The sequence below is a fragment of the Calidris pugnax genome, unplaced genomic scaffold, assembly GCF_001431845.1.
Source record: "Calidris pugnax isolate Ruff unplaced genomic scaffold, ASM143184v1 scaffold56, whole genome shotgun sequence".
Taxonomy (NCBI): Eukaryota; Metazoa; Chordata; class Aves; order Charadriiformes; family Scolopacidae; genus Calidris; species Calidris pugnax.
The window spans coordinates 7,545,901-7,558,079 of record NW_015090839.1 but is presented as its reverse complement, the minus strand read 5'-3'; the positions used below and the strand labels follow the sequence as shown (position 1 = coordinate 7,558,079).

Below are 12,179 nucleotides of genomic sequence, written 5' to 3'. Positions count from 1 at the left end.
AGGAAAAAACTCTTCCTGAAAATTAGCGATTTGACTACCAGTAACTGAAGGACACTCCTAAGAGCTCTAGCATACATTACATGGTAAGAGTTTTCTCCCTGGTAATTGTACAGATTTTCTCATGAAGGGTTTAAAACGGATTTAGCATCAAGCCAAGGATCATATGGGTAACTAAGTCAGACAAAGGTTTTTCCACTTACGTTATTTCACACATTACTTTTCAATAGCAATCAAAAAATAATCAAAATCCAAGAATCATCTTATATAGAATATAGATTCTTTGCAGAAGCTGGAACTTGCATTCTTCAGGATGGGTGGAAAATTTCTGAAATAAGTGCACTTTTTTTAGAGGTTTTTTTAACTACTTTACCAGTAATAGTTGCAGCTTCAGCAGACAATGGTTGCTGATTGAGACTACTTGTTTCTGAATCTATGTGGAGTGTAGTTAGACTGGCTACTTCTTGCTCCTCGGCACTCTGTTGCTGTCCTGAAATTGCATCAACGTCAGCGGAAGCTGGTGTCCCTGCCTCAGTGCCAAAGCTGAAATCTGTATGAGAAAAGCACTGTATTAACTTACAGCCTAAAAATACCAATAACATTAAAAAAAATCCCCAAAACCAAAAAACACCCAGGCCCTCCAAGATCTTCTACAGAAACCTTGAATGTGCATCTCCTATGCTACTAACACACTGTTGCAAAATTTCCATAAAATATAACAGCAGAAAGTAATTGACTACTATGAATATTCTCATTTCTGTCACAAAACTTCAGCTGTACTTCTGGAGAAGACTTTCCTATTGCATGTCCTGTTTTCTGCTTACTTGCTGTAAGTGCACCTACATAAGAATAAAATAAAAATAATGGACACATACGTTAAGGAATTTATTTGCAAAATTTACAAGCTGGAAGAAATATCGAAGTTGGTTGTTAAAGCACTAACTTCAAATTAAAAATTTTATGGCAAATGATATTCTAACAAATTTTCAACAACGCTTTTTCAACACTAAAGACAAAACATCATACTGAAAACTAGGTTTAAATACCACCACTTAGTTGCCTAACACCTACATATCTAAAATTGCAATTTCTTCGATAAATTCTACCATATAAACATGATTTCTCTTACATAATACATGAGATCATAATTCCTAGCAACCATAATGACCCCTTCTGTTGAACAAGAGTGGGAATGGATAAATTAAATTAATGAAAAACATTGTGTTATTACAGAAAGCACACTAATTTTAACAAAGTATACTAATTTTACCATGATATTACACTTAGTATCTTGATGAATCAATAGGTACGTGAAAATTGCTGTAAGAATATCAGGAGCCCTTCTTTAAGTTCTACCTAAATGTTTTCAAAGGAATTCAAGTAACCTCCAAAATAAGTAACCTTTCATTTTTATATTTTGTGCAAAACAGACGGATATGCTACACAGAGAAGACAATATTGCTTTCTAACTTCTGTTCACTGCTGTTCTGCTTTTTGCACAGTAGTATTCCAGGGCTGGTTTGTTTAGTATAGTATAAACACAACAGCCTCTCTCAAAAACTCTGCTTGCTCCATTAACTTGCTAACGATTTCGATGGGATATCAAAATAAGCTCTCTTTACAGAAAACTGCTGGCGTACAACTTTACCAAACAAGAAGAAGAGAAAATGAGAAGGGGGCTTCATAAGCAATCAATCAAAAATGCCGTTTCTTTTGGAGAAAATATACTTGCTTTCAAACTTGCGGCCGTCATACTGGAAGGCGCTGAAGGAGTCGGAGTGGCTGTCGGAACTGATGAGGTCGCTGCTGCCCGCGCTGGCGGGTGACGTCCATTCGGAAGGCACACCCGGGTCGTCTATAGGACGCATCTGGTTCTGTTTGTTCAATATATCAGGAAGGTCTTTAGGGACTTCCAGGCTGCCGGGACTGCTTCCTCTTCTTGTCACATTCTAAACGTTGCAGAGACACAAGTTATCTTACAATACTGGATGGCTTGTTTAAATAAAATGGAAAAAGCAATCCCACATTTGCAAATGTCAGAACATAACAGTTCATAAGTACCTAAACCAGAAACTGTCATCACACTACATATACAGCCAAGACTTTCCAGAACCCTAGACAGGTAAGTGAAAAACCCATGCAGTCACAGAATTTCATAAATACAATTTTTTTTTGCACAATTAATTTTTGGGCACATACCTTAAAAGGCTAGGATTCAGACTAGCATGTGCCACACATGTATTAGGTAAGACTTGAGAGAGAAAAACAGTAAAAAAATATATTATCGCCAGATTATGTCTAGCTTAATAAAGAAAACTTGTTAACCTTGGTTTCCGACACAAGCATAAAAAAAATGTCAAGGAATTCTGTTTTCTGGCCTATGGGTTGCCATGCTATAAGAAAAATTAAATGTACACCACAAAAAAAAAAAAAAAATTTACTAATTCATGCATTCATTTTCTTATGATTAAGCCAAAACCTTAGTATTGACTTGGACACCAAAGACAGCATATAGCAGAAATAAGGCATATAGATTTGCTTGTGTAAAAATAAGGTGGTGTTCTACTTAGAGTCTTCCTTTAAGCCTTTTTTTTTCACAGACAGGACTCTTTGCTTCAGAGGAAAGAGAGATAAAAGTAGAAGAGCCATTTTAGGAAACAGCTTGAAATCTTCACGCATTAAGAGACTGAAAGTGACCTCCTTTTACACCAGGCCCAGTCACTTCTCTATTCTTTTACTACCTTAGTATTAGAGATTTACCTAGATTGACAAGCTTTTCACGATACAAGGTTTTAGCATTCAATAGATATAGCAACCTAAAACTAATCTCAGTAAGTTGGTACTCTGTTTTAAGACGGCATATCTGGTTTTGTCTGCTAAATTGCAAGATCAGTGGCAGTTCCAATATACTTATTTACACTTATCTTGGCTGGTTTTTGCTACTTAAGGAAAGTAACAATTCTTTTGTCTGAACTATTAATAATCAATGTTCTTGCCCATCTATGTGAAAACAGATAGTCTTCCCTCTCTCTCTCTCCTCTTCTGTGACCAGCTGTGATGATTTCTGGTTTATGAAATTGCAGACTAAGTTAACTTTTTTTTTTTTTTAATAGAGTTCAACTTAGCATTTTTGTCTTGTAACTCTACACTTGCTAACAAGAACACTTTGCACCAACAATCAAGTTTCATAAACATGATTTCAATACAAAAGATAAAAAAGCATGTGATTGGACAAACTCTATAGGTTCTGTCTTGCCATTTATAAAAGACAATGATAAATAAGCAAACTTTTTCAATCACTTTGAAGAATCTTCTTTGGCCCCTTATTAGCAACAACTAAACTACTTGCCGACAACTTTCTGTAGGAGAATGTCTTAAAATGACCTTAAAAAAATCTTTAAAAATTCTAAGTAAAAAAAAGAACAGAACAACTTCAAAGTGCTACGTTTAAACTGTTACCCATTCTGTCCTTCAATGGCAACTTTTCTTTTTTTAAAAAATATGTCCCCTTTTGTAATAAAACAGTTATCCCTTCAAATCAGTTGTCTCGATCTGTAAGCATTCAATAGTAATGAGAAATTCTTGACTTAAAATTGAGTAAGATTTCTCATTATGAATGACACCCCAAATAACGTGACACTTTGGGAAAAGTGTAGGAAGAAATCATATGAAAAGTTGTTTCAATTAGCAAAGAGCTATTTAAAACAATTGAATAACATGTTGTAAGTGAAATAGAACATATACTACTGTAGTTTCATTGTCTGTTGCACTGACTATACCTGTAGAGAATAGTACCATAGTGCAGTATGGTACCCTACTACATACCACACTAAGGCCTGCAAATTTACACATAAATTATTATTCTCAAAGTGTCTGTGTACAAAGATCTTTACAGGTGCAATTAAGGCCATGAAATTCAATCACACCATTCATCTGACAGTAACTTCTGCATTGCTTCCACAACCAAGATTTAACAGATATGAAAACACAAATGGCATAAAAAATCACATGAATCAATGTCAAAGACAAGACTAAATAATATTCTTAATTCTTTCCGATTCATAATACCCAGAGAAATATGTTTTAGTGAACTGATTTAGAATGTCACTGATGAGTTCATGCATATATGCGGACTTACATATCTAAATGTAAGAAGTTGAAAGGCTTACCAGCGCACTACCACTGCGGAGTCTCTCAGCTATAAATTCATCCATGAGGTCAGGAACATTTGTATTGCTACTGCCAATATCACTATCAATAGGGTGCAGCTTTTGACTCATGTCCTCTCTATTAGCTAAAAGCAAATGAACAACTGTATATAGTAACGAACACATCAAAACATTTTCAAAACAAAAGGTAAAAAAAAATAATGAGAAAACCCCTGCTAATTAACAGAAATTTTAAAAAAATAATCAAAACTGCCAAACATGCATTTTAAGAAATCCCCTCTTTTAAAGCAGATTCTACTTTAAGAATTAGTATGGCTTCTTCTTCCCACTAAGCAGGGGTTAGTCGATTTCCAGTACCACCTTTAAGAGCAAGAAGCTTATAGGTAAGCACTACTCAAAGTTGTTAATGCTTGCTTTAAGGATACAGCATATATTCTTCCTCCATATCACAAAAAATAAGTAATAAATCCTAAAATTTTTATGATTCATATAGGCTCCTTTTTCATTGCATTCCTAATGAAAAGCAATCTAGTGGAAAATGTAAACTAGGCTGTAATATGTACTAATGACAAATGTCGTTGTGGCACTGTATACAGTTAGTATAAATAGTGCAAAGAAAATCTTAGGTAAGGAAATTACATGCTAGTACATGGAATGAAAATTCAGACTCTGGACGGTCAATGGTTACAAACAATTAAATTAAGTTCCCTCATTTATCAGGGTTGTATTTTTGATATAACTACACTGTTCATATTTAACTGTGGCTGTTACACCTGACTTAATGATCTTCGTCTTTAAAGTCTTCAATTTATTGCAGTTCATGCTTTCTCTGTAAGAATTTTTCCCTCAGTGTCATCTCTCATGAGACCACGGCGTTTATTCTAATATTGAGGCTCTGTTAAGTGTTGCAGCTTTCGAATAAAATGTACTTCTACAATTAGTGCTCTCTTCTAGATCTCTCTTTTTCAGAAGTCTAGATTCTGCAGAGAAGCAAATCTCTTTTTTGAGACCCATGACAGTCACGGTCCTGTGGTGCTCTGCTTACAAAGGCTGCCCTCAGGTGGCATTAACATCTCGATGCAGGATGCAATTGCGGAATCCTCTGTTAATCATGCCAGCATGACAATGGAAAAAAGAAAACCTACGTTACTGCTGAAAGTTAATTTACTGTTCATTTAAGGTTATTTAAGATGTGAACTAAGACAATGGATATTAGAGCGACAGCCTTCTTTTTCAATCAGTCCACAGAGGTCTCAGTTAGCAGGAGATGGATTATCATGAGACCTTCATGAACATCCACTATTCCAAGAAAAAAAGAAAGCAATGAAAGATGTTGCCAAGATGTAACTGCATCCACTTTAGTGAATGAACACAGAAAGGCCAACAGCATGGTTTGAAAAAGATTCAAACAGAACCTCATGATTGGACAGAGAAGTGCCGTAATGAAATCATCCCAGAAATAGGACATCTCTGTTTAAGACTATTTTTGCAAAATTATCTAAACTAACCTCCAAATGTAAATTTGAGGGGCTTTTTTGTTTTGGAGGAGGAAAAGGAGGAAGAGGAGGAGGAAGAAGAAAACACACTAAATGAACCAGAAATATAATTAGTTCAACCTAGCTGGTCAAGAGCCAGGTCCTTCTGACAAACAAACTACACTCAGAGTGGAATAGCACATTCTGATAAAATAGGCGTATGCCAATCATTCAGTAGGCTGAATTTTAAGGCTCTGCATGGTAGATGAAAATTCAAAACTCTCAAAGGCTTAATCCTTTATTAGGTCATTTACTGTCTCTTCCTCTTCCCTAACCTGATGGTCTTCAGCAGCAAAGAGGTTCAACTAAATATCTTGAAAAGGGAAATTAGTAATTTAAAGTATGTAAAAGTAACTTATGCTGGGAGAAAAATCAGCTGGCTGTAGGCGCATGCATAACCAAACAGGGAAAGCAGTGATCATCCCAAAGCCTTTTGATTGCTTATCAGAGCTTGCTTCAGTCGCATTAAGCCAAACTGGTGCTGCCTTTCTCCTTTTGCGCTCTGCACACTGTTAGTGCTCACCTGCAGCTTTCCTTCCAAAATAGCCCATTACATGACTGTACAGATCCCTCAGTGGAGCCTCTGCTGGCATTCTGTTCTGCCTCTGTGGGGAAACATTTGCCTTCGGCTTCGAAAGAGCATGTACAACAGTTTTATAAACACCACCCAGGGAGCCCTGCTGTTGCGCTGACTCCTGACCTGCTCCTCTAAAGGCACTACGATTATGGAACTGATTAACCGCAACACCTTCTTTTTGCAACATGGCTGCTTGAGCTTCTGTAGATTCCTTAATTTGCTTGCTGCCAGCTGAAGCAGCATTGATTGCATCTAGAGGTCTATATATTCCAGGTCTAACCAGTTCCGTGACAGCCGATGAGCTGGTGCTTGCACCGGTACTGCTGCTACCACTACCGCTACTACTGAAGCCACCCAGTTTACGAAGTCTTGTTTTCCAAGCGGCCTCTTTGCTCTCAAGAGGATTGTAAAATTGAACTGATTCTGTAGATGGCCTAAAAGTAACATGAACGCTATTTCTTTTTTTAGTTGTTATTTTCATGATTTTGGCCCTATGAGTTACAGTTTCGGATATGCTCCTTTTAGTTGGTGACAGTTTGCTTGTGCCTACCATGTGAGGCATTTGAGGGTTAACTTGTGCTTTAGGAAGAATTTTCTTTGCATGCATAACACGTGAGTTGGTTACTTTTTCATTAAACTGGGCATTTTTATGCTTTTCGGCTACTGCTGCTTCCGCAGCTAAATCTACATCAGCTTCAGTGGCAGCTTGCCTGTACAGGTATCTCTTCCCTTCTTTGCTGCTAGGACTACTTGACCCATGATCGAACACGCTTTCATATTGTTTATTAGTATTTAACTGTCTGGCTTTATCAAGCGCTTGATTTCTTGTAAAAAGGTCTACTTGAGTAGGTGCAACATTACTTATAAAGCCACTTTGGTCTTGTTCTAGGTGCAGCTCTGTGTTATCAGCTCTTTCTGTAACAGTGACGCTATTCGTGCATTGACCGGTCTGGTCTCTATTTTCTAATCCATCCAGTGGTAATCTATCATTCCTATTTACTGATGTATCAACTTCGTGAGCAGAAGCCTCACATTTATCTATCTCAAAGTTACCGCAAAGTTCTTCTTTTTCTTTAAGATATTCTCTCAGAGAGGAAAGGAGATCATCTTCACCTTCAAGGTCAACATATTGGCTTTGTTCAAAGGCTGTGTTTGCAAATTCTACCGGCCCTATTAAATGACAAAGATGGTCATAAATACTATCCCCAACTTCCAAGGAGGACTCTCTGCTATTTGTATCAGTGATATGGCTTTCAGTGGATCTATGCATTGAAGAGGTCTCAGTGGAACTCTGTAAGCTTGGAGCATGATGGGATGAACTGTCAATGACAGGAACTGCACCTTTGGCTCGTTCAACTGCGAATGGTTCCAGGATGTCAGAGGTGCTGCTGCTTCGTGGCAGTGGCTGTTCCTCATTTAATGCACCAAAAACTTCACTTGGAGCATCCTCACTCTGTGAAAAATGTCTGACTCGAGGTGGACGTGGAAGAATTTGAGCATCGTCAATGTCTGTAGGGAAAAAGTATATGTAACATGCACTAAAATTTACATAGAGAAACAATATTAATTTAACACTACATCCTAATTACATGACTTTAAAAAGCTAGGAAAGTCCAGAGCCTTGTTTTCTTAAGTACAACACAAATATTTTTTCCAGTACTAGAGTGTTAAAAACACACGCACATAATATCCAGTACAGAATGTAATATAAATGAGTTAGACCATCAGAACACAGTTTTAAATGTTAACATGCATGAGAACAAACAGTGAGACCATGGAACGTTTGGAAATACAGTCAAAGCTAGGGCTGTGCCAATAAGTTCAATAATTCAACCAATATTATTCCAGCTATGGAACTGGATACCTGGAATACAAATTAGCTTAAGAGTAGTATCCTTCAGGAAATTTACATCTTCAGAAAAATGCACAACTCCAAACAGAACAAGTACGTTTTCTGAAAAGTTAGAATCATCTATTGAAGTTACAGATTTTTACTGTTTTTGTAACTTGTATGAATATACATATCAATTACTGAAATATCTGAAAGAATACTATCATACAATTATTCGTGTTATGGCATAGGTAATATAGTATACACCTGAAGACTAAAGCTTTAAATGACAGGAAAGAGCTAGCCCTGTACAGAAAAGATGGCTACACGTAACAGATAATATAAAGATCCTTTAATCCTTTAAATGCAAACCTAAATACTAAATGGAGGCTTACCTCCCTCTCTTCTTTCAAGCGAATGTGACACTTATGAGAATTAGCAAATTAAGGACTGCTACCGAAAAACATCCTGCAGCCTCACAACAGCTAACATTCAAGTAAAACCACTTTTGTTTATGAAAAGACCAGAGCATCATCATCTTTTAAATCAGTGATTCCTTGTCTCCGTTGAGACTGCTAATATGTTATCATCAGTACAAATCACAGTTAACTGTAATGAAAGCTGCAGTTCCAACACAGATCACCTAGAATTGTACAGAAATATCTTCAGCCCACCTCACATCATCCTCCAGAATAAAGAACTTTCATGCTTCTCTTCAGATTTCCTGCTATGTTATAGGAACACTGCATACTATCAAATCACCAGTGAAGGAAGGCAAGAGTAATTGTCTCTTACAGACAACTGTCTCTTACAGACAATTCAACTATTTCCAGAATTTGAGCTATCCCTTGCACTCTTTCTACGGGACAGGCACTTGAACGGTACAGGAAAAACAGCTCTCTCAATTTTCTGTTGTTTTCTTTTGATAAACTCCATTATTGCCCAGATTTATTTTTTACTATCTACCACTGAAAATGTTGTAAATATGCTTTTTAAAGTCAGGAATAACAATAAAGAGCTTAAATGAATACCAACATGAGTTACTTGCCACAATAAACAGACTTACCTTGTTGTTACACCTAGAGGGTTTATCTTCAGGGCTGCAATAGTGAATTTACTTAAAACCAGCACAAAATTTAAGCCCCTTTCCCTCCCCTAAGTCTGATGTGTTACTGCCAAAATAAATATTTCAAATTATTTATTCATGGATCTCTATACCTATTTCAGTAATATTTAATAATGATGATCTGAAGTCACCTTAAAAACCTGTTTTAAAGTGCTCACACTTCTCTGAGAATGTTAGAGCTGCAGCTGAATTTACTCATATTTTCCTTCTGAGCAAAGCATACAAACTGGATGAATGAGATACATCCATAATTAACTAAAGGTATGTGTCAGAAGAAAATAAAAAGTGGCATTTCCCTGCTCAATTTTTCAGAGACGTTAAAATTTGAAAAATAAATTTGGGCATGATACAAAGTTTACTGAACTGTGAAGAAGCTAACGGACAGGAAAGAGAGATGTCTATACTGGAACAAGAAAGTAGACATCCAAGCTAATTCAGAAAATAAACATGAAATTAAAATCATTGTATAAGGCACAATTTATTACCCCTTTCCTCTCTCTTCAGCTTTGATAAGCAACAAATTCCTCATCATTGTTCTTCTTCAACTTATTACTAACTATATGAATTAACACTCTCTGAAATGAATGGTGTGCCTCTAGTTGGAATCGTTATTTCAAACTCTCTACTGATGGAGGCAGAGATTAACACAAGTTATGCACATAGTCTCACAGTCTCAAAGCTATTTCTTACAAAGAAAGACCACAGAATTCAGTCAAAAATAGGTTTGATAATGTTATATATGATATTAATATATATAACTATGATACACCGATCTCATCTTAAGCCCTCAATATGCATATTTCCTATCTTTTATAACCTCCAGCTCATCTAAAGCAGCAGCCTGAGGATTGCACGCTGTGCATGCAATGCAAAGATTATGATTTTCCAGGATGTTAAAAATTACTGGATGGAGAACTCCAAATGCACGCCAAGCAGCTCCACACATTGAAATAAATGTAGCTAGATTTATTTCAATGTTGATCCAGTATTAATTTAAGGTGCTCACATACGCATGACTAGCACATATACGTACACAAACATTTTCAAACAAACGTGTAGTGCTTGTGCCCATAGAAATTCCTTTTTTTTTTGTAGAATGGGGGAAGAAATGAAGGAAATTAAAAATATCATTAAAAATATTGTATTATTGTATATCCGCACTGAAAAAACAAACATTTAAAAACCCAAATGAACATCTGCTTCACAACCAGGGCTCACTCTTGCACACGGGGATACCACCAAAACTGGGACACCACCAACTCCTAAGGAGTTTTCACTAACTACATGGCAATTGTGCACCAGAAGGCTGTGTGTCTGACACACCGCACGCACTCAGGAGAAATGCCTGGTTCCTAACACGTTACAGTGGGGAAGAAACTGAAATTGGTAGTTTTAGCCAACCTCACCCAATCACAACTTTCTTTTAATCAACCTCACCTCCCCTTTTTCTGCTACAAGGCAGAAACAAAAGGTGGTTTTCCAGCATCAAGTGGGAGACAGATATCCTAAAATACAAACTCATAGAGAGACACAATCTGGCAAAATGGCATGAGTGCAAGTAGAAGATTCCCATATAACATTGGGACAGGGTTGTATTTAATCATGGAAAGTTAGTTCAGAAAGTGGAGAAAAATTACCATGTTTTGTTTCTCAGCTTTCATTTTGATTCTTTTACAAGAACATACTCATTCTCTAAGTTTCTGGGATTAAAGAATAATTACAGCCATACTGGCATTATAATTATGATTTCTTTATATTTCATCTTAATGATTACTGATTAGGGAGAAAGGTTGTAATGTCTCCCTTACATGCTAATATTTCCTTTGATTCTTTTAGTCCCAGTGGATAAGATCTCCCACCTGCAATTCATTAGTCTGCCATTGTAGCCCATTGCTTCCAGGAATCTTGCCTACATCTCACCAATGTGTTTTTTTCCACAAGCAGTCTTGTACCTGAAAATCCTCAATAGGAGCAGGAATGTATTATTATTTTGCTAGTTATCCTTTAAATGTGTGAGACTGGATTTCCTATGATTCTAATAGGTTAAAAGTTCTTCTGAGAAGTGTTGTAGATTTGCAACACTATACCAAACCACTTTACTAACTAAACATCTTAAAGCATAAATCTCCGCTTCCACTTTGGAGATTGTTTGAGAAGTTGCCAATATTCTGCAGACAGAAATACAGCATAACTTAGAAACTACATGAAGGAATTACAATGCTTAGGAATAGCATCCTGTATGATGTCAATATTGAGCTGTTACAATCTATTTTGTTAACTTACTGACTTCAAGCAAAAACATTATGTCCCAATAAATAACAAATTATAGTTATTTTCATATATAATTATTTGTACTTAATGAAAACTAACATACTGTACATAAGGTAAAGGTTTTGGCATAAATGCTTTCTTTTGGACCACCTGTCAAGATCCACCAGTGCTCAGTGATTTTAATCTTTCAATGAGGAAATTCACAGCTAAAAAGAAGCTGAATGCTACTTCAGAAAACTTAAGGTTAAGGCATCCTGTTCTCTTGGAATCATTTGAAATATCCTCTCCTTTGAGTTGTGCTGGATCTGAAAGTCAGTTTGGATAACAGGGATGTTCATATACTTGTGAAGTAAGAGGAAGGGCTGTCACAGCTAAACATCATTCATTATCTAAAGCACACTTATGACAGAAACAACTTGATTACTTCCCAAATTACATGCTGTACCATCTGGACACAGAAGGCTTTCAGAAAAGAATATATTTACTGTAAGAAGAAAAGGCAAGGAAAATTATAAAGCTCCATGTTTTAAAAAAAAAAGAAAAAAGAAAAAAAAGAAATAGGAAAAGAGGAGAGAGAGTGCGCAATTAAAAAGCAGAAAATTAAAAGAGCAAAGTGCACTCTGATCCAGTGGATAGTTTTTCCTTTACTCTGCTACTTCCCCATCAATACACT

At 36.3% G+C, this 12,179-nt stretch overlaps 1 protein-coding gene across 13 annotated transcripts in view; it reads right to left on the bottom strand.

The window, feature by feature from the left end:
* Window positions 1-12,179, bottom strand: part of RALGAPA1 (Ral GTPase activating protein, alpha subunit 1 (catalytic)) — a 123,929-nt gene that overhangs the window by 74,391 nt on the left and 37,359 nt on the right. For 8 of the 13 annotated variants that reach the window (XR_001412007.1, XM_014941778.1, XM_014941781.1 and 5 more), the window contains 4 exons: window positions 6,225-7,787; window positions 4,167-4,291; window positions 1,730-1,946; window positions 371-547 (listed from right to left, as the gene is read on the bottom strand). Coding sequence is in view for 12 of the 13 variants with exons in the window: in XM_014941778.1 (XP_014797264.1) it covers window positions 371-547; window positions 1,730-1,946; window positions 4,167-4,291; window positions 6,225-7,787 (2,082 nt within the window). In the remaining variant the exon portion in view is untranslated. The remainder of the gene's footprint in view (window positions 1-370; window positions 548-1,729; window positions 1,947-4,166; window positions 4,292-6,224; window positions 7,788-12,179) is intronic. The other 5 variants (XM_014941786.1, XM_014941790.1, XM_014941787.1 and 2 more) reach the window with 1 other exon arrangement.